The 23,959-nt window shown below is 44.0% G+C and overlaps 1 protein-coding gene across 1 annotated transcript in view; it reads left to right on the top strand.

The window, feature by feature from the left end:
• CACNA1D (calcium voltage-gated channel subunit alpha1 D) overlaps positions 1-23,959 on the top strand; it is a 417,969-nt gene that overhangs the window by 180,995 nt on the left and 213,015 nt on the right. The window contains 4 exon segments of the mRNA XM_088478679.1: positions 11,048-11,187; positions 15,076-15,227; positions 17,979-18,131; positions 21,561-21,757. Coding sequence (XP_088334805.1) covers positions 11,048-11,187; positions 15,076-15,227; positions 17,979-18,131; positions 21,561-21,757 — 642 coding nt within the window.

Here is a 23,959-nt window from a genome sequence, read left to right as displayed (position 1 = left end):
TCATCCCCGTACATGGCCAATCTGTCGTTAACGGCAGATTGACCGGCATGTTCGGGCGATGATTGATGTTGGAAACGACCGGCGGTAGCGTGCATCGCCAGTTGTTTTCGACATTTTAATGAACGATTAATGTATGATTGAACGATAACGATATTGTTCAGTCACTCATTTTATTCGGTTAGTGGATGTAAAGATAAATGTCGGGAGAATCTGGTGACATCGGCCATCCTATCACTGGTAGCTGGCAATTTGGTCATTACACTGGTTTAAATATCCGTAAGTGGCCCTGATTATATAAAATACACTAGTGCTGTGTGACAGGGGCGTTGGTGTACTATAATGGCCGTGAAATGTTTTACATATGTCCTATTCAGAATTTTTAAATCCAATGTAATGTTTTACCTAGTCCACGTTTTGTTGGGAACCTCTGGACCCTCACCCAGCACAGAAGAGGTTAATCGTATGATTGTTGTTGGCCTCACTAATCAAAAAAGTATCGTTCTTTTCCTTGCATTATTTCGGCATCAGTGCGCTGACCTACTTCTAACTTTCATGTTACATTTTCTATCACTCACAAGTTTTGGGAGAAAAGCCTAATCCAGATTAGTTTGTCAGGTTTGATGCCGTGTCTGCTCATTCTCCAGTGGGTGTATTAGATGAGATTCATGCCATCTAAATGCCATGTGCTGTAATAATGTTACTACATTATGCGGTTTACACAGAAAAACGACAGCACATGTGAACAGGAGAAAAAACATATTGGGTACGATGGGAACGTCTATAGCTGTAGTAACACAGGGGTCCTGTAAACACCACTTCTCCGCTCCAGCTTCAAGTACATGGTGTATGGCTGTGAGCTGAGCACACATTAGATGGACATGAGGACTCCTTCATGAGAATGTCGAAATGGTTGAATGTCAACATGCAGCATGTCGACACCGCTGAAATGTTGACATGATGGACAAACCGTACCTGGTGGTCTAGCAGTGTCTTCTCTGGTCCCGATGGCAGCAGCAACTTCAGCAGTATCTTCTGGGTCCCGGTGGTGGATTCAAGGAGCAGTTCCTGCTGAGTCACCTGACTCTAATGTCGACATTGTGAGAATGTCGGCATTTCACATGTTCATGTTCTGAGAATGTCAGCATTCTGATGATGTCGACATGGTCGCTGTAGAAATTTCAACAGTGTCGACATAATAACTGTCGACATTGTGAATGTCGACCATATGACTGCATCCTCTTTGAACAGGGTATGATTGTCCACACCAGTGATTAACAAGCTCAGTCTTCAAGGCACACTAATAGTACTGGTTTTAGTGATATCCATGCTTGAGCGCAGGTGGTAAAATCAAAATAACTGAGATACTAATTAAGACATCTTTTACACCTAAGTCCTGGGTCTGACCCGGGATTTGGAACATGTTTCCAACCCGGATCAAACCCGACACAGAACCCTTTTACACTGTGGCGCCGACTCGAGCTATGCCCGGGTTGTCATTGTTCACGCCAGAGCAGGTGAGCAGCGCTTTTTCCCCTCCCTCTCCCCGTCCCTCAACTCACTCCGCAGCGGTCCAGAGGCGGGGGGGTGGGTGGGATGCGCTGCTCCTTGCTGGTTGGCCCAGCCCTGGTTGCACTGGACGCTTGGAGATGATGTCATCTCCAAGCGCCACTGAAGCCGACCAATCTGGCAGCATGTGGCACGATCCGGGTCACGATGACCCGGATCTTGCCGTTTACACTGCAGGGTGACACGGGAACGACCTGTGGTCAACCCTGAGTTGGGTCCCCAGGTCTCTGGGCTCGGGTGGATCCATTTACACTGACAAAAATCCCGGGTTGATGTGCGTTCACGTTCATCAACCCAGGATTTTTAGGTCGGTGTAAAAGGGGTATAAGACACCTGTGCTCAAGTATGGCTATCCTTAAAACCTGGACTGTTAGTGTGCCTTGAGGACCGTGGTTGGGAACCCCTGTCCACACCTGTTTTTTAGCTGAATAAATAATGTTTGATAATGCAGTCCTCTTGGATAGTAATTGAGGTAAAAGTCTACAGTTAGTTTTTCACCGATTTGATGGGGTCCAGCTCTGGAAGGTAACTATGTTCTTGGTGCCCCTATCTTAGTTACTCTAAGATAAAGGGGGAGGAATGTATTATAGCAGCACGTTAAGTGCCGCTATATCGCATCCTGCTTTGCCTCTTTACCGAGGCGAAGCAGGAAGCACTAACGATGAGATGTATGAGCATCTCGCCGGCCGGAGCGGGGGAGTGTTAACTCCCCCCTCCGGCGATCCCTGCCTGAGTACACAGCACATCAGCCTAGTGCAGATGCGCTGTATCTTAGTCCCGGCTGGCTTCACTGAGGGATCTCGAAAGTATCGTGAGATCCTGCGTGCAGCCCTGGAGCCGGCAGCCACCGCAGCAGGGACATCGCTGTCCCTGCTGTGGGGATAGGGCATCGCCAAGCTGTAGCTGTCGATAGTGACAGCTGCAGTGGGCGAAATGGTCAGACAAACTGACCGTTCATTCATTGCCCAGGCTTTCGGCCTTGCTATCTTGTAGACAACAGCACCAATAATGACAGGGGCGCATATTGCCTCGATCATACATCGAGGAGAAGCTGTATGCGTGCACATAATGATACCGCTTCGACGCTTCATACATCTCCTCCGCAGTACTTTGAACCACTGTGTTGGGTATTTGAGTCACTCCAAATGACCGATCACTAATAAGAACAGACAGGTCCAAAGCTTCACACCTGGGTACCTCTGTGCTTAAATTGGCACCAGGCCCGAATTCAAAGGTTTTGGAAAGGTCGGCTTCTTATAACCACACACCTAGAACGAGACTTTATTAATTTGGGAACAACACTTTTATGAAGCACAGATGTTATCCAAAAGGAGAGAGATTAGGGACAAAATAAACATCTTGGGAAAAGGGTTGACTAAGGGGGTTAGGGCTTGTGTTTACGCAGCACGAAAACAGTTTGCGCATTATGGGGGCCCATTTAAAACGAGAGTAATGTTAGTAAAGTGACATACAGTATACTCCTGCTTGAAAATCATAGGGGCTTATTTATCAAGGAGTTTTATCATACGCAACAAGTTTTAAAACTCATTGCGTATGATAAATGGAGCTCAAGCCAATTGGACCCAACTGTCATTTTTCAAACAGATGACAGTTGGGAGCTGATTGGTTGGAGCACCATTATCATACGCAATGAGTTTTAAAGGTGCCCACACCTAAGGCGAGCTCAGGGAGGACAGAAACCTCCCGTGGAGCAGAAGGGCAAAAGCTTTAGCTCTTCTGCTCCACGGGAGGTTTCTGTCCTCCCTGAGCGATCTGCACACGAGCCCACGATGTGTGCGATTTCCCCTGAACTCAGCTCCCCGGCAGTCCTACATACGATTTGGAGTAAAAAATGTCCAACCTGACTTAAGATCTATCGCGCATCCAGCGCATTGTGTCCCAGATTGGCAAATCTGCCCTACAGCACTGCAGCTCTGAAGATGCGATGTACGACGAGTGGGGACGCGCATTGGCATCGTGCTCGTTAGTGGTCGCTCACTATTTGGCCATATTTTACATGATTTGTCGTCACGGTTCGTCGAAATTGGCCAAATCGAGTAAAATATCGCTGTGTGTGTGGGCAGCTTCAAACTCGCTGTGTATGATAAAACTTGTTGATAAATGAGCCCCTATGATTTTCTAGCATGAGTATACTGTATGTCACGTTACTAACATTAATCTGGAAAGCACAGATCAACTGCAGGCAGCTAAACTCGACATTATCATGTGGAGGTAGAGGAGGGATGGTGAGGATTTTACAGTGCATAGTCCAGACAGCTCAGAAGGGCATTCCAAAAGCTGTGACTGCGGTTGTTGACACTATGCAGAATTATTGCAGCCTGTAGAAACAAACCAAGGACAAATGGAAATTAACAACATTTTTCTTACAGCCCACTACAGTGATTTATCTTTAATAAAAAAATAAATAAATAAAAAACATAATTATTGAATGAGATTGCTGCCTTAATTTCCTTTTTTATTACATTATTTTTATTATTATTTTTATCCTCCATCTACTCTTCTTTATTGATCATTTGACTAGGAGCGTTGGTAGGCTTAGTTTTATTGAACATTGACAGATATATAAATCTATTAATAAATGGTATTGAAGGACATTTCTGCACCATCCAATGTGCCTCTAGTGGTTGATTAAAGTTTTCATTTGAGCGTTTTCGAAGTCCAAACGGACTAAGCAGGAGATATGTGATATTAGTGTATGGGGAGAGCGGGCTACATCGGGAGTGAAAGGTAAGCAGGAGATATCTGTGATACTAGTATATGGGGAGAGCAGGCCACATCGGGAGAGAAAGGTAAGCAGGAGATATATGTAACACTAGTGTATGGGGAGAGCGGGCCACATCGGGAGAGAATGGTAAGCAGGAGATATCTGTATTACTAGTATATGGGGATAGCAGACCACATCGGGACAGAAAGGTAAGCAGGAGATATCTGTGATACTAGTGTATGGGGATAGCAGGCCACATCTGGAGAGAATGATAAGTAGGAGATATCTGTGATACTAGTGTATGGGGACAGCAGGCCACATCTGGAGAGAATGATAAGCAGAAGATATCCGTGATACTAGTGTATGGGGAGAGCAGGCCACATCGGGAGATAAAGGTAAGCAGGAGATGTATGTGATACTAGTGTATGGGGGATAGCAGGCCACATCTGGAGAGAATGATAAGCAGGAGATATCTGTGATACTAGTGTATGGGGACAGCAGGCCACATCTGGAGAGAATGATAAGCAGAAGATATCTGTGATACTAGTGTATGGGGAGAGCAGACCACATCAGGAGATAAAGGTAAGCAGGAGATATCAGTATTACTAGTGTATGGGGAGAGCAGACCACATCTGGAGAGAAAGGTAAGCAGGAGACATTTGGGGTACTTAAATGCTCTCAATAGCTGCTAATTAGAGATATCTGTGATACTAGTGTATAGGGAGAGCGGGCCACATCAGGAGAGAATGGTAAGCAGTAGATATCTGTGATACTAGTGTATAGGGAGAGCAGGCCACATTGGGAGAGAAAGGTAAGCAGTAGATATCTGTGATACTAGTGTATGGGGACTGTAGGCCACATCAGGAGAGAAAGGTAAGCAGGAGATATCTGTATTACTAGTGTATGGGGAGAGCAGACCACATCAGGAGAGAATGGTAAGCAGGAGATATCGGTGATACTAGTGTATGGGGATAGCAGACCACATCAGGAGAGAAAGATAAGCAGGAGATATCTGTGATACTAGTGTATGGGAATAGCAGACCACATCGGGAGAGAAATGTAAGCAGGAGATATCTGTATTACTAGTATATAGGGAGAGCAGACCACATCAGGAGAGAAAGATAAGCAGGAGATATCTGTGATACTAGTGTATGGGGAGAGCAGGCCACATCAGGAGAGAAAGCTAAGCAGGAGATATCTGTGATACTAGTGTATGGGGAGAGCAGGCCACATCAGGAGAGAAAGATAAGCAGGAGATATCTGTGATACTAGTGTATGGGGACAGCAGGCCACACCTGGAGAGAATGATAAGCAGAAGATATCTGTGATACTAGTGTATGGGGAGAGCAGACCACATCGGGAGATAAAGGTAAGCAGGAGATATCAGTATTACTAGTGTATGGGGAGAGCAGACCACATCAGGAGAGAAAGGTAAGCAGGAGACATTTGGGGTTCTTAAATGCTCTCAATAGCTGCTAATTAGAGATATCTGTGATACTAGTGTATAGGGAGAGCGGGCCACATCAGGAGAGAATGGTAAGCAGGAGATATCTGTGATACTAGTGTATAGGGAGAGCAGGCCACATCGGGAGAGAAAGGTAAGCAGTAGATATCTGTGATACTAGTGTATGGGGACAGTAGGCCACATCAGGAGAGAAAGGTAAGCAGGAGATATCTGTATTACTAGTGTATGGGGAGAGCAGACCACATCAGGAGAGAATGGTAAGCAGGAGATATCTGTGATACTAGTGTATGGGGATAGAAGACCACATCAGGAGAGAAAGATAAGCAGGAGATATCTGTGATACTAGTGTATGGGAATAGCAGACCACATCGGGAGAGAAAGGTAAGCAGGAGATATCTGTATTACTAGTATATAGGGATAGCAGACCACATCAGGAGAGAAAGGTAAGCAGGAGATATCTGTATTACTAGTATATAGGGAGAGCAGACCACATCAGGAGAAAAAGATAAGCAGGAGATATCTGTGATACTAGTGTATGGGGATAGCAGACCACATCGGGAGAGAAAGGTAAGCAGGAGATATCTGTATTACTAGTATATAGGGAGAGCAGACCACATCAGGAGAGAAAGGTAAACAGGAGATATCTGTGATACTAGTGTATGGGGATAGCAGACCACATCAGGAGAGAAAGATAAGCAGGAGATATCTGTGATACTAGTGTATGGGGATAGCAGACCGCATCGGGAGAGAAAGGTAAGCAGGAGATATCTGTATTACTAGTATATAGGGAGAGCAGACCACATCAGGAGAGAAAGATAAGCAGGAGATATCTGTGATACTAGTGTATGGGGAGAGAAGGCCACATCAGGAGAGAAAGGTAAGCAGGAGATATCTGTGATACTAGTGTATGGGGATAGCAGACCACATCGGGAGAGAAAGGTAAGCAGGAGATACTGTATCTGTGATACTTAGCGTTCCCGCTAGGCTGTTTTAGCGGGGCGCGGCGCCCTGCCCTCCTTCTGGAGGGCAAAAAGCACCCTGCAGGGGATAACGACAGATAGATTGTGTAATATTATTGCAACATTAGTTGCCTGTGTCCAGATACCTCTACTCAAAGGGGATCTTGTTAATACTATCTACCTGTCATTCATATGTAATTGCACCTTGCACAACCAGTTCTCCACTTTGATTATGCACCAAGGGGAGAAAGAAATAATGTGAAATGCAATTCTGTTTCACATAATATATACTATGAACCACGTATCTGTTTATAATATATTCAGTCGGTCATGTTCATATTTTTTATACAGAATGCAATCATTCACCCGTCTGTAAAATGTAGCGGGGAAAATACAAGAGATATACTCAGTTTAACCTCTGAGTCACATGTTTAGTTGTAATACAATCAATCACTCGTGTTAGTATCATTTTAAATCGTGCATATATTCCTCCGTCTATATACTGTTGCAGGGATGATACAGAATGTATACGAGGTAAAGCTATGGTCAGCTGTGTTCTCAGTATGCCACGAATCACAGGTTAACTCATAACTTATCTAACAGCGGTGTGTGCTGGAAACGCTGATGCGCGTTTCGCCTACGGGCTGCTTTATTAAGGCTGCCTTACCTCGTATACATTCGTATACAAAGTTGGGGGACAAATTTAAAATGGACTCTACGGAGGTCCCCAAGTATGCCCCAGGTGTTTTTAAGTTTGCAGGTGGTTGTGGCAGGTGGATTGTTTAAGTTTTTTTAAACTTCACTTTACCAACTTGAAAATGGGTGCAAGCATATTTTAATGTACCCCAAATTTGCTGGGACTACTTATTTTCAGCTTAAAAAACTTCTAAATGCTATTCTTCACCACTTGTGCAAATACACTAATTAGCAGCTATTGAGAGCATTTAAGTACCCCAAATGTCTTCAGCAGGCCTATTCGGGGGGATCTAAAGTGATCCCTAATGTCAGTGCAACTTTTGGGGGATGTCAGGCTGATCTCCCCAAATCTGACAGGACTTTTCGCCTGTTTGCGTTTCGACGGGTCCCGTTTTCGCTGATTTCTAATTAAATACGGAATACGGGGATATGTGGGAACAAGCGCAATACTTTTTCGCATGGAAAACCAGCGATGTCGGCGAAAAGTCCGGGATGCGAAAGGTACAGGACTTTTCGCACCTAATTGAATATGCCCCTATATTGTGTACCAGAGTATATTGTGTACCAGAATATATTGTGCATCAGACTATATTGTGCATCAGACTATATTGTGCATCAGAGTATACTGTGTATCAGAGCATATTTTGTGCCAGAGTATATTGTGTAACAGAGTATATTGTGTAACAGACTATATTGTGTACCAGAATATATTGTGTAACAGAATATATTGTGTAACAGAGTATATTGTGTAACAGAGTATATTGTGTACCAGAATATATTGTGTAACAGAGTATATTGTGTACCAGAATATATTGTGTAACAGAGTATATTGTGTACCAGACTATATCTTGTACCAGAATATATTGTGTGCCAGAGTATATTGTGTAACAGAGTATATTGTGTGCCAGAGTATATTGTGTACCAGAGTATATTGTGTACCAGAGTATATTGTGTAACAGAGTATATTGTGTGCCAGAGTATATTGTGTACCAGAATATATCGTGTAACAGACTATGGCCCTCATTCAGAGCCGGACGCTCTGAGCAGAGCGCTCGCTCTGAATGAGGGCCGTCCTCCATAAAAATGGAGCGTCCTCCTGGACGCTCGTATAGCTGTGGGTCACCACCCACAGCACATACGAGCGTGCAGGATGATGGTCGTGATGGTCTTGACCATCGCGACCATCGCCAGTGCGACCAGAAGCCTGTGGTCAGGGTTTTCGACCACAAGCCCTGGAGTGATTTTGGCTCTATCAGAGCCAAAATCACTCCCACTGACATCACTAGTGATGTCAGTGGGGCTGGCTTCTGACGGTAGGCGTTCCCTTGGGAACGCCTCCGTCTGGCAGGCACGCCCCCGGCATGCCCACCAAAGGGGGCGTGCTGTCAATCAACATCGACAGCACGCCCCCTTTGATCAGACACAACGAGCGAAGGAAAGTCCTTCGCTCGTCGCGTCTCGTGCATGCGCACGACGGAGCTCCCTCCGTCGTGGGCATACGCAGTGCACACCATCGACCCACTTGCGAGCGGACAGCCGCTTGCGAGTGGGTCTGAATGAGGCCCTATATCTTGTACCAGACTATATCGTGTACCAGAATATATTGTGTGTCAGAGTATATTGTGTACCAGAGTATATTGTGTGCCAGAATATATTTTGTGCCAGAGTATATTGTGTGCCAGAGTATATTGTGTAACAGAATATATTGTGTAACAGAGTATATTGTGTACCAGAATATATTGTGTAACAGAGCATATTGTGTAACAGAGTATATTGTGTGCCAGAGTATATTGTGTAACAGAATATATTGTGTAACAGAGTATATTGTATAACAGAATATATTGTGTGCCAGACTATATTGTGTACCAGAGTATATTGTGTACCAGACTATATTGTGTGCCAGAGTATATTGTGTGCCAGAGTATATTGTGTACCAGAGTATATTGTGTGCCAGAGTATATTGTGTACCAGAGTATATTGTGTACCAGAGTACACAGGAAACGGAGGGTTGTTTGTGGAGAGATGAAAAAGTAAAATGAAGTAGATGAAAGTAAATGGCGGATGGAAAGTTTTAGGGATAAAGGGTGGAGTGTGGCCGGATAGTAGGGATTGTACAGGGCCAGGGTTGGGTGAGATTGTGCAAGGGAAGGAAGTGGTGCAGGAGAAGTAATGATGGAGAGGGATAAATAGGATGATAGATATAGGGAGCAGCATGGAGAGGGTGAGGTAGGATAACAGGGAAAGGTGAATGTAAGCAGTTGTGTGTAGATGAGGAGTGGGAGAGTATTTTGTACTACTTGCTGTATACCAGCGGTTCTCAACATCAACCATCAAGTTTCCCAACAGGTCATGTTTTTAGGACTTCTGTCTTTGGAAACAGTTGGGATGATTACTGACCCAGGAAAATAGATTAACTCGTCTGTACATGATTAAAGACATCCACAAAACATGACCTGTTGGTAGTACTTGAGAACTGGAGTAGAGAAACACTGCTGTATAGCATTCTTCCTAACTGTCCCAATTTGAGGGGACGGTTCTGCCTATTTTGAATGTTAGGAGATGTGCCCCACTTATCGTGGTGAGTGAAGGCCACGTGCACTAACAATTAGTGCACTCAGCAATGCATGATTCTTTTTAGGAAACGGGCTGAGGTTTGGGGGCGGTGCTATAACAGCATACAACATAGACACTCCCCCAGCGTGGTGTGACCACGCCCCTATTTTATGATAATGTTAGGAGGTGTGGTATAGTAGTTTTTCTTTTTATTGTTGTATATCACTGAGAGAGTTCAGTATAATACAGTAGTGTATGCTTATGGTATGCAACATTTGCAAATAATGTACACACATTTTTACCAAACTGAATACGTTATCTCAGATTAGGATATATTAATCGAACATTTATTTTTCTGTAAAGATGTTTCTTTGTATAAAAAGTCTACTGTATGTAAACATTTTACACTCTGGTATCAATGTTTAACCCACAAATGTTCCTTTAAAAATGTAATGTAAGGCCGGGTACACACTAGAACAATATTGGAATGATATCGGCACGATTTGTCAAATTGGAAAGAGAAATCGTGTATATCATGTAGTGTGTATGTACAAAGGCACGCTCCCGCTACTCGTATACGACATCCTCTGGTTGGCCATGCTGCACGGTCAGTCAGAAGATGTGGTGCACATTGTGTAGTGTGTATGGCCGGCCAAACGACCAGGCGATAGATATGTCATTCTGATTTGGCCTGTGAAGATGTCGCCTCTTGCTACTCCCAGCAGTGATTGTAAAGATGGTTGTTCTAGTGTGTGCAGCAGCAACGATAAATCGTATACGATCAAATGACACGATGAATCGTTCTCTAAATATAATTTGTTCTGGGCACAAGGGAAATTGGGTCAGCCATCATGCCAATTGCTTGTCGTCTGATTGGTACCCGGCCTAAGCATTTGACTGTATTTTAATGTTTCGTATGTATTTCTACTGTCCACATAGGGTCTGCGTTGTTATACCAAATATTTTCATTATAGTTTCCATTTGAACCTCATCTACAAGAATAAGCATTAACCGAATTGTCTGCATCAATGAAGGTATTATTGTTCACTCTACAATCTGAATTGTGTCCTCCTTTCTCTCTAGGAAAAAGTAGAGTATGCCTTCCTCATCATTTTTACCATTGAAACCTTTTTGAAGATTATAGCATATGGTCTAGTAATGCATCCCAATGCATATGTAAGGAACGGGTGGAACTTGTTGGATTTTGTCATAGTAATTGTAGGGTAAGTTCTTTATTATACTTTATTATACTAATAACTTATGAAAAGCAGATCTGAAAGGAGATACTGGGGGACATTTGTCAAAGTTCATACACAGACACGAGGTGCTACAAGCCACAGACCTGTCGTTATTTTTTTTTGGTTGGATTTACAATAGGAAATCATTGGTTGCTATATATTACAGCACATTTTCTCCTATACAAATTAGATGTGAAGTTATTGGAATGAATACATGCTTCTAAGTGATAGCACTTTGGCACTTGTTTCAGCCATGATTTCACATATCTCAGTCCTAATGAAGTGAGAGCTGTCATGAGTTTGTGACAGTGTGTACAGATTGTTTACTGAACAGTGAGAGCTAAACTGTTTCCACGGCAACCATTTGTAACACGTAATCTGTAAACCTTTAACAGATATCTTGCAACATGACTGTTTTTCTTATAATAGTCACATGCTTAATATACTTTATTATATGTGTCTACTTTTTATTTGAAATCGCTTTGAGCAAAAATAAATAAATATACCGTATATACTCGAGTATAAGTCGACCCGAATATAAGCCGAGGTACCTAATTTTACCACAAAAAACTGGGAAAACTTATTGACTCGAGTATAAGCCTAGGGTGGGAAATGCAGCAGCTACTGGTAGTAATCCCCCCTCTGGTACTGTCCCCAGTAGTAATCCCCCCCTGGTAGTGCCCCCAGTAGTAATACCCCCCTGGTAGTGCCCCCAGTAGCAATATCCCCCCCTGGTAGTGCCCCCAGTATTAGTCCCCCCCTGGTAGTGCCCCCAGTAGCAACATCCCCCCTGGTAGTGCCCCCAATATTAATCCCCCCCTGGTAGTGCCCCCAGTAGCAATATCCCCCCTTGGTAGTGCCCCCAGTATTAACCCCCCCTGGTAGTGCCCCCAGTAGCAACATCCCCCCCTGGTAGTGCCCCCAGTATTAATCCCCCCCCTGGTAGTGCCCCCAGTAGCAATATCCCCCCCTGGTAGTGCCCCCAGTATTAACCCCCCCTGGTAGTGCCCCCAGTAGCAACATCCCCCCTTGTAGTGCCCCCAGTATTCCCCCCCTCCCTGGTAGTGCCCCCAGTAGCAATATCCCCCCCTGGTAGTGCCCCCAGTATTAACCCCCCCTGGTAGTGCCCCCAGTAGCAACATCCCCCCTTATAGTGCCACCAGTATTCCCCCCCTCCCTGGTAGTGCCCCCAGTAGCAACATCCCCCCCCTGGTAGTTCCCCCATTATTAATCCCCCCCCTCTGGTAGTGCCCCCAGTAATGATATCCCCCCCCTGGTAGTACCCTCCGGTAGTAGCCCCCCCAGTAGAAAGAAATGTAAAAAAAAAAACACTTACCTGTAACCCCGCTCCTGGTCCCGACGCTGCTACAGGCTCCTCCGCCGCTTTGCATAATGGGAGAGACGTCGTCATGACGACGTCTCTCCCATTACCCACTGCGGGAGCCGGAAGATGGCTCCCGCAGTGGGAGCAGCAGTAGCCGCTGAGAGTCTGACAGACTCTCAGCGGCTGCTGATTACACCAAACACATAGCTGCCGGCTTCGGCGGCTGTGTGTTTAGCAGTGTGTAGTGCTGACCGAACTCCGTCCGGTCAGCGCTACACACGCGATGCAGGCTGTGTCACAGTGACACAGTCTGCACCGCGGCCCGCATGGTACGCTACTCAGCAGCGTACCATGCGGGCATGACTCCAGTATAAGCCGAGGGGGTGCTTTTTCAGCACAAAAAATGTGCTGAAAAACTCGGCTTATACTCGAGTATATACGGTAGGTTTCCAAGTCCTATTGGACTGATTTTTATTTATTGGGAAATGAACATGGAGCCATTACACTGCCAGTCTGTACATATTTTTTACTATTAACATCTGACTTTATTTTGTTTTATCCAGCCTCCTTTAAAGCAGGTATTATATCAAAGGTACAATGGGACAATTTATAATCACATAGCTTATGTTTGCTTTACATTGGGTTGGCTGTGGGTTTCTTAAAACAGGCCCTTTGTGGGGCTTTGTTTTAAAAACGTTATTATAGTATCTATCCATATACACTATGTAGACAAAAGTGATTGGACACCCCCGCGCAAGCGAAATGCATACCATTGCACACGATTCCAAATGGCCATTAGTTTCAATAAGAACACTTGGTAGGGAGGCCCATGCACTTGCAGTTCTACAGAAACAACGAATGTTTTTATCAGGACAACAATGCCAACTGTCATGTTTCCAGGGCGACGCTGGACTGGCATACAGAAAATTTGGTAACCCGGATGGACAGGCCAGCTCAGAGTCCAGTTCTTAACCCGATTGAGAAACCTCTGGGATGAGTTGGAGCGACGGGTGCGTTCTAGGCTTCTACAGTGTCACAGTCGGTCACTGTACTTAAGGCGGCAAAACATACCGCCTGCTGTTGTCCAGGAACTTGTGGACAGTTTGCCAAGAAGGATGTCGGCAGTAATCACTGCACGTGGTGGACCTACAAAGTACTGACATCAATAAAATCTTGTTGATCTATTTGCTGTCAGTGTCCAATCACTTGTCTACATAGTGTACTATATTATCACGATTATTTCATACTTACCAACTTTTTCTGTTCACTGGTAGATTTGGGGAGGTCCAGCTGTGAGTGACGGGGTGTAGTGCTAGGAATTGTATCGTTGCGGCCCATCGTCCGCTGTTCACAGCATTACTTTAAGAACGTGGGGCTATGACATACTTGCCAACCTCTGGGCTGCTCTGGAAGAGGGCAGCCAGGTTGGCAAGGTGAGGGGCGTGGTGCAACAGAAATGGGCGTGCTGAAGGCCTGGCAAATCGGATCATCAGCCGTCTGTACCACCCACTTTCCGAAAGTTGGGGGTGGCTCCGGGCGACTTGCTCACTCTTCCAGGCTGTCTGGGACACTACCTGATTTTCTAGAGCCTCTCGACCGTTCCAGGTGATGAGGCCATTTATATTGAGTCATGTCAGCACAACCCCACCCAATGCCCTGGCGAAGCAGGCAGGATACAGGTTGTCATTTGGCTCTGGGGAAGTCCCCCAAATTTGTGAATCTCCCAGTAATGCAAGTTTAATGTAATATGATAATGCATTGTTCTGTGTTTCTATGGTGTTTAAGTGCAAAGTTCCACTATAACTACAATTAAAATTCTAGTTCACAGAGCACTCCTATGATGCTAACCTACTAACCTAAGTAATCAAATGATCTTACTAATAACTATAAAACTTAATAGCCATTTCAATTACAAGCCTTTGTGCCTGTGTGTGTATTTGCATTGAAAGCCTGAAACTGAAAGATATCACTGACCGTTGATTCATTAAATCATGAATGGTCCATAATGGGTTTAGTACGTAGATGACTCATTTTGACCGTACAAAAACTACACCGTCTGAATTTATTCCTAATGCCATTAGTTGGAATAATGCTGAGTATATACATTCCTAATATAAGTAGCTACATTTCATTTATTACTTCCTCTAGTTATGGGTTGTGCTACAATATTTGCCAAGGGCCACCTGGTTTTTGACCGATCATTTACGTTTTGTGTTGGTAAATGTAGATTTGTCAGATCAGTGCTTTTTTTTGCAATGTAAAAAGGTGCCAGTTCTCTTCTAAGGTTTATATCCGGTACTTATTTTAATTATTTCTGAATTTCTTTTTACTGATTTATATCTCTGGTTTTCAGAAATAGTTATAAGAATGTAACTTTATATCACTGCGTACCGCTGAGTGACATCTTAAAAAACAAAAGCACTGTGTCAATTAAAAATAACTTGTTTTTAAATAGTTTTGATTTCTTGTTAAATTGTATAGAAACATTGATAGTTATTCTCATACTACACTATTTTGAATACTTGCCTTTTTCTCCTCTCCTGCCTTAGATTGTTTAGTGTAGCTTTGGAACAACTCAATTTTGGAACCAAAGAAGCTGAAGGAGGAAACCACTCGACTGGGAAATCTGGTGGTTTTGATGTAAAAGCTCTAAGAGCCTTTCGTGTGCTACGTCCCCTGCGATTAGTTTCTGGAGTGCCCAGTAAGTACTATTCTCTTTCATTTTGTTCATGCTTAGGATATACTGTACTTGTCAAAGGGAATATTTTAAAACAAAAAAAACAAGTAGATTAGTGGTAGAGAGCTGAGTACATGATAGGCTGAAACTGACATGGATGGTTCTAAAATCAAAGGAATAACATCACAGTTTTTATCAGAGGATTGATCACTCACCTAAACATTCATAATACTGTACATTCACTTTAAGTAAAAATGTAATTAGCACACACAAAAAAATTATCGTTTTAAGGACTCAATCCAGTTAGCCGCGAAGGGCGTAGAAACGCTGGCAACGGCAATGCAATTCGCCCCTCCTGTCACCTGATCTGATCCCCGTGTTGCACATATGCAAGTCCGGCGGTACCGTAAGTGTGGCATACAGCTGCACTACTTGCGCCACAAGGGGACTCACGGCTAATTGGATTGAGCCCTGAGTGTCTTAATATGCAGCAAGTCCCATACACTAATTATTATTCATCTTCACAATTGTGGTTGTGATTCAGTTGGATCTCTGTGTATTGACGCAAATGGAGAGTTTTTGCATATAATGCAATAATGGGAATTTACGCATTTCTGTGTAGGTCGGTCCTATTCTGAGTTATATGGAACTTGCCCAGATCTGTCCTTCCGTGAAATTTGGCATTTCTGGGTGGCAACAATATGAGCTCACTGAACCGTCCTGTCTTGTGGGAGTGTCATGTGCGTGTATCCAATGCTCCATACGATTCTGAGTGGTGCGTACAGGGAAGAGAAGCCTGTCTCTGATTGGGCTCTTCCACTTAGCATGGGGCTGGTGCAAGTGGCGATATTAATGATGGCGGTTGTGGTAGCTAGCGTAAATCAGTGGGCGGCACGGGTTTGCACTATCAGACGCACGACACATTAGCCTCACGGATTCTCGCATTAGCATAAGGTAGTAAATCGATCAATATAAATATATAAAACAGATTAAAAATTAGTTTAAATTCTAATAAATCTGGGAAAAGACGTAAGAAACAGTAAGGATCACATCAGGTTACATGACTGAGCAAGATCCCTTATATCTAAAAGTGTCAAAGTTCTTAAGAAAGTGCATTAGACATTGTATAATATGAAAGCGCTGAGCACAGCGCCTTAGTACAAAAACACCATGAGATCAGCAAATTCAAGATACAGGAGTGTGTTTATGAAAGAGACCTAACCCCTTTCTCTGGCCAAAACCAAGTACTTTTGCAGAAGTTAGGGCTATCCCTAACGGCACACCCCAATGGAAATAGGGCTTCGGCATCCCCACCGCTAAAATCTCAAAGGTAAGTAGCGGGGTTAGGGGGTGGGTTAGCCTTAGGGTTCGGTAATAGGGGGAGTGTTAGATTTAGGGTGCGGGGAGGGGGAGGTTAGGATTAGGCACTAGGGGGGGAGGATAGGTTCAGGCACCGGTGCGGCAGGGTTAGGGTATCCTGACCCTGTCAGGATGCCGGTGTTGGGATTCCGACCTTCAGAATCCCGGGCGCTGGCATCTGGTGCGCAACCCCGGAAAAACTGGGTTTCCCCATTGATAGCCCTCACCGTGCAAGTACAGTACTTTCACAATCCTTTTAAGACACCATGATGATAGCAGCAGGTAAAGATGGGAAAATGCTTTATTCATTTAAATTAAGCATTTTTTCTAATGACAGATGTTCCACTTCCATGTTATTCTGTTTTATAAACATGTGCGACCATTATTATTTTTATTGGTTTTTTTTTATGATAGAATTGGAAGTCCAATTACAGGCCTTCCAGCTGCACTGTGCCTCGGAAAGTCAGGCCATGCACCCAGAGTTTTTGTGTGTGTGTGTGTTTCTGAACACAAAGTTATGTGTACATGTTCTGTTCTCTAGCCTTTAGATCTATTAAACGCTTGAACCCATCCCTTGAGAAGCTTAGAACATTGTTTACTTGGTACATTGCCTCTATATACACATTGTGGGGCTGACGCAGCGTTCACAGGGCCATATTCAGCAGTGATGGTCGGGAATCTGCGCTGGCACCGGACTCATACTGCGCATGTGCAGTACGGGTTCTGTGTGATCGCATGCAAATCGGCAGCAGACTGTCAATGATTGACAGTCTGCTGTCGTTCGTGGCGGGGAGAGGGCGGCGGCCTCCATTTTCCAAAACTGAGGCGTGTCGATGCCGTTGGAGGGGGGGGGGGGGAGGCCTGGATCTCCTTCGGCTGATGAAGATTTCCTGGCCTCTTTCTTGTATCTGCGGCGGCCAGCTTGCCTGCCCCCATGAGTCATTTGGCCGGCCGTTGATATTGCAGATTATGCGATGCTGCATCCTTGGACGCAGCTCTGATAAGTAATGCATGCAGGAGGCATGAAGCCTCCTACTGCATTGCCATAATTGCAAGGACGGAATTGCAGAGTTGCTTGCATGCAGCTTTGCAATTCCGTTCTGTGCTGAATCAGGCCCACAGTGCGCTGTTTGTGTGAATAGAATAACTGCGTTTTCTCAGTAAGTGATTGCGCACAATTCCGAAAATGTAGAGACAGATGCATTCTGATCGCATCTACAGTTATGATCGAAACGCCCGGAATGGGGTTAGGGAGTGGCGTTCTCACGTAAGACCAGCACGTAAGCATATATTCGCCTGTTGTTATGAGCTGCACCTTTTGTTGCATTTCTTTATAAGCTTTTAATAATTTGCGCATACTGTTTCCGTCTCTGCATTTAATAACATAACATCTCTTCTTCTTCCTTCTTCCTGTAGGTTTACAAGTTGTCCTGAACTCCATCATTAAAGCCATGGTTCCCCTGCTGCACATCGCTCTCTTGGTCTTGTTTGTTATTATTATTTATGCTATTATTGGACTAGAGCTTTTTGTGGGGAAAATGCACAAATCCTGTTTTTTCTTTGGCACTGGTAGGTTACAAACGAATATATTTATTATAAACAGTACACACATGTTGACAATTCGCTATAAGCTCACTACTAGATTGTATGCTCTCACGAGCAGGACCCTTCACTGTCTTGTGCCCACCTACCTGCCTGCCTCTCCTTTTCACAACTCTCGGATAGGTAATGGATTCTAATCCGTATTTTGGGACAGATGAGCCCCAGTACTGAGGCAAGGAGTCTAACGTGCTGGTGGTATTCACCAGGGACCCCCACAAGGAGGTTTGGACCTATCTACGTCTGACACCAGGTGGCAGCCCTCAGACAAGGTTCCCTAATACAGGTGCTAGTGTTCTCTGGACCAGGGTAGAGTACGATGAGACGTACGGAGTAGTCAACAAGCCAGGTCAGAACCAAACGGACAAGACGGTACCAGGTAGCAGACGTATGCAGGTCATGGAGGATAGCCAAGGTCAAACTGGAATACCAAAGCGCAGTACCAAGGAGCAGACAGAATCAGGTAACGAAGAAAGCCAAGGTCAGAAACGATCAGCAGTATCACAGACAAGAACACTGGAGTAAGGTTTGGGAGGCCGTACTCTGGCACTGAATAGTGAGGGAGGGACTTCAAATTAGGTGCCAGTGTGACATCACACTAGGCACACCTGGCCCTTTAAATTGCATTCAGATCGGTGTGCGCTCCCCTATAGGAGCCGCGACCGCCCACACACAGAATCACTAGAATTCGCCGGGACCCCCTGTCTACTGCCGGCCATAAGAAGATCACCGCGACGGGTGCTGACGGGCCCACAGTGTCAGCACAGCCCCCACAGGAAGCCAGCTCTGCCGGACCCGGTAAGAGGGATTGGGCATCTGTCTCGCTGTGACGCTCCTCTTATATAATGTACCCTTACGTTCTGCGATCTCATTTGTACTTTACATCCGTGTGGTTTTTGCCGTATAACTAAAGCCTGTTTTAAGTCAATCCTGTGCTTGTCTGCATTCTGCCATGTAACCTGTTCCTACTATAACACAGTGAACATCGGCACTGCAAGCCAATCAGATTCTGAGTAGCTAGCAGTGCCGATGCTCACTGAGTTGAGCAATTTTTTTACTACTATGGGAGTGTTGCCGGCGTGTTGCTGAACTGGTTCTGTACACAGACACTTAATCGCTTACATTGGAAACAGAAGATCTGCACCTGCCATAGGGCTGCTGCAAGTTTCAATGCTGCGTCTAAGTGGGCATCTCATGTCTTGCACATTCATAAGCCCCTTATACACCAGGGGAAGGGCTGCTACTGGCATAAAGTCACAGACGCGGCTACGGTAAAAGACGCTAAAGGTGTTGCAGCAACTTGCGACTCAGAATCAGGCCCTAAGTGACTACAAGTATGTGGCCTGTTCAAATAGGAAGCCATGGAAATATAATTTGAATAGTCCACATTCCTCGGCTAATAGTAATACTGCACGGAAGCCAAGGGGTCTGATGCTCAGTTGAATGCAACTCCATCATTCGCTAACCAAGCGTACACCTCTACAGGTGACTCCTAGTTGTAGGCATCTCAGTTGCATCTCCATAACTGAGTGGCATTGGGGCCTTTGCATGTAGGCTAAGTTTATTGAGGGGGCGCACTCACAGCTGAGGACCATGCTCAATTGTGCATATGCATAGATAAGTCTTATTCCAGCTGCATCGCTTGCACCAAGGATAGGGCTAGTGCAAGTGCACACTGATAATCATGTTGGCCATTTGATCAAGCGTATGTTTAGTGAACGGACGTTTCTCTAGATGCGTACAGCTCTGTATAAGGCCGAATATCTGCGTATAATTCTGTTCTCCGCAATTGTGGCCACCTTGCATTATACTATGAATTGACCCCAAAGTATGCTGTGTCTGCCAGGCTGAGTATACTGCCAGAGAGGGGGAGAAGAGATGTGTGCATCAGGACCACGCAAGTAGGAGAAGTTCAAAATGCCTATGTATGTCTATGCAGCCTATTGTATATAAGATTGCGTCTTATCCAAACAAGTCTTATTTGATTAAAGTGTTGGTACTCCCATAGTGCTTGACCTGGCATTGTGTGAATTTGCCATTACAAATAGACATCTGTATTGCATAATATCACTGTATGACCTGGCGCCACTTAATAATCAGTATTACTTTCAGCAATATTTCTACAAGTTGAGTATCCCATATCCTAAATGCTTGGGAAATATCTTGGGAATGGGACCCAAATCTAAACACAGACAGCATTTATATTTCATATACACCTTATACACACAGCCTGCAGGTCATTTAATACAATATTTTTAATAATTTTGTGCCTCAAACAAAGTTTGTGTACATTGAAACATTAGAAAGCAAAGGTGTCACTATCTCAGTCATGCTAACAAAATTCCGTATTTCGGATTATTTGGATATTGGACACTCAACCTGTATAAAGCAGTGATTCTCATCCTCAACCCTCAAGTCTTCCCAGCAGGTCATGTTTTGAGGATTTCGGTCTGTGGAAGCAGGTGAGATAACTACTGAGCCAACAAAATAGATTAACTCACCTCTGCATGATTAAAGGTATCTGGAAAACATGACCTGTTGGTTGTACTAGAGCACTGGAATTGAGAACCATTGGTTTAAAGATTTTGTTTTAATCAACAAATATTTTCTATTAATTGCTACCAGTCTATGAATTGCACAATGATATTCTGCTCTAATCCAATGGTGCACAGCCATATTTCTCCCAAGGGCCAAATTGGGAGATTGTAGTAATGTAAAGTAACCTCAATAAAACTGGACTTGTTTGGGGGTCAGGAGTGTGTGTACTGTGCTTCATGAGAACTGGGAGAACCTCCACCCACAGGCAGTGTGAGGCCTGGTACAATGCAGGACAGATGCATATATAGATTTACCAGCTCAGCAGCAGAACACTCCAACACAGAGCCGTAACTAGAGTGTGCGAGCGGTAGCATCACACAGAGCACAGAGCCCTGTGGGCAGTACCATTGCTGCCCCACAGCCCTTACTTCTGGCTAGCAGGGTGCCTGGAACTGCACCCTGTAGCCAGTATCACTGTTGTAGTTGCGCCCTTTGGATGTTCCAGACACGCACCCTGCAGTCTGTATAGCCACTTGGAGCATCCTCAGAATACTCCGGGTAGTGCTGCACTTCCGGGTGCTGACTGGTGGTGACGTCATGTGCTCAGGGGGCGTGGCTGGCAGATGGCGCACTGCAGCCCTGTTGCGCCATTGTTACAGCAAATTCTTCTAAAATGTTGGAAGCTATGCAGTATTAGCTGCATCATTGTTACAGATGATATTCACGTGACCAGAGGTCCATAGTATTAATAATCATTATAACAACAGTGATTTTCTCCCATGGTATAACTTTGCAGCTTGCTAGCAACTACAACTATATTATATTGTTATGTTAATACAAAGATATATTTGTCTTTCACAGAAATGCTCGCTGAAGATGAACCTGCACCCTGCGCCTTCTCAGGAAACGGGCGCATCTGTCCTGTCAACGGCTCAGAATGTAAGAGCGGATGGGCTGGGCCTAATGGCGGCATAACCAACTTTGATAACTTTGCCTTTGCCATGTTAACTGTGTTTCAATGTATTACAATGGAGGGCTGGACAGATGTTTTATATTGGGTAAGTTTTATCACCTGCACAAAAGCAAGACATCCCACATTGCTATTTAGTAACATGGTGCAAATGGCAACCAGGAGGCAGTGTAAGATCACCTGTTGTCTACACTTAATGGAGGCAGCCATCTTGTGGGAATAAAATCTTCCTAAGCATAGTGGCATTCTATCAGCCCACAAAATGGCTGCCACCATTGTGTATATGTAACTGCTACTTTTTAAACTGACAGTTCCACCTATTTAAAAGATTATACTCGGATGGCCCTCAGAAACGGCATACTTCAGGGGAAAATCTTTTTAATTCACCAGTTTAAATGTTGGTGGAGGGATGGTGAGCGGGTGGGCCTATGATTTGCCACAGTTTTGCTGGTTATCAGCTGAGTCTGAGGAATTAAGCTTCACAAAGCAGCTCCCGGTACTGGCAAGGAGGAGGGGTACCTTAGTCTAATCTTTTACTAAATGGTAGTCAAATAATATTAATAGATTATTTATTTTACATTTTTATTACGTTATGTTTCAGCATGAAAAATAAAAAATCTCAGTTAATTTATATGTTTGTTTCATTACTTGTCCTCTGAGTATTATCCCCACGTCTGCATGTATTGCCACACTATAGTCCATCTTAAAGGATTGGATATGTAAAATATCGTGTGACAATTCAGGCTTGCTTTGTCAATTCATTAAATTTGCTTCCAAGGTCACGTGCGGCATTTTAAAATTCCAAAAATGTTGTCCTTATTGTAATGCAACATTTAAATGATCTTCATTTACATGATAAAACCATCACATCCACCAGCAAGGTGAGCCGAGCATTATGCATTTATAAGTTTAATGCTGATTAATCTTGTAAATAGATATCAGACATTCTTACTTCTATTACTCAAAGCTTTTGCCAATTGCTGCTCTCTAATTAGCAGACTAATGTATGTCCACAGGTGAAATTTACATTGCCCTCTAGGTCCGCCATACCCCCTACCCATGTTTCTCTCCACGCTTCCAACCCCTGCTGTATGAGCTAACTACATGGAGGAGATTATTCATATTCATCCAAATTGTAACTGAGCCATTGTTTATAATATGTAAATAAGAAACTATTAATACAATATACAAAATAATCAGTGATATGGAAAGTGTGTATCAACAGTGCAACTCTACCACCCCTAGGGCGGCGCCTATGTGCTCTTTCCTCAAATAAAGGCCTGCATGTCCACCATAGTTATGTTTTCAGTTAACGTTTAGCACACCTAAGTAATCTGTTTATAGTAGGATGATAATATTACCTTGTTAGCCAATATTTACCATTTTGTAGCTAAATTGCCCATACAGTCTCTCTTCGCTAGCTGTGAAGTCTCTATCACCATGGAGATGGTGACGTTACACCCCAACCAAACCTCCTAATGATTGACTTGTCCTACCTAAATGCTGAGACGCCGGCCTCATCTGCATGCTCTCCGTGGTTGCCCGAGAGAGAAGGCTATGGTGGCGTTTTCAGAAACGACATTTTCTGCTATGTCTATAAAAGTAAATTGAGTGAAAAGAATGTGCTAATGGCATCCCATCAAAAAATATTTGTTTTGCTGTGTTAAAGGCTGATTTAAAGCTTAACTCTTGGGTGGAACTGTCCTTAAGGCCTTGTACTGATGCTTGTTAATATGCTTCATCCCATTTGAGCTATAGATGTATGGTATGGAAATATGGGAAAAAGAGGTACAAAATATCATACATATATAATTCATATGGTATCATACACTCAGGCCGTTGCAGAGTGATCTGATTGGCTTGCACTTTTATATATAAGCAGCTGGCATGATTTTGTGCATCTAGAATTGCTATTCAGTAGGCATACAGATGTGTCCTCTTGCATCTTTACCGCTTTTGCTGCATATCGCTACAAGCATGGCGCGATATGCGTACACTCGACTCCATAGGATGCATGGTGTGAATGCAGTGTGTGGCGTAGCGTATCACACGCGGCCGCGGCTATTCACATGGTGCGATGCATGCACACGTTTGTAGCGATTGAATTAATTGAATTCACCAAAACATACAATCTAGATTTGTTTACCCTAATATTTATACAATGGTATATAAGAGCATTAGTATATATCTCTTTGAGGTATATTTGCTAATAGTAACCAATCTGATTCTAACTATGATCTTCTAGAAGGTGCTAGATAAATTATATATATAAATGATGTAGTCTGCATTA

This window comes from Taudactylus pleione, unplaced genomic scaffold (genome assembly GCF_031769625.1).
Source record: "Taudactylus pleione unplaced genomic scaffold, aTauple2 ptg000217l, whole genome shotgun sequence".
NCBI classification, from domain to species: Eukaryota; Metazoa; Chordata; class Amphibia; order Anura; family Myobatrachidae; genus Taudactylus; species Taudactylus pleione.
The sequence above is the reverse complement of the archived record's forward strand: the minus strand, read 5'-3'. Positions and strand labels throughout refer to the sequence as shown.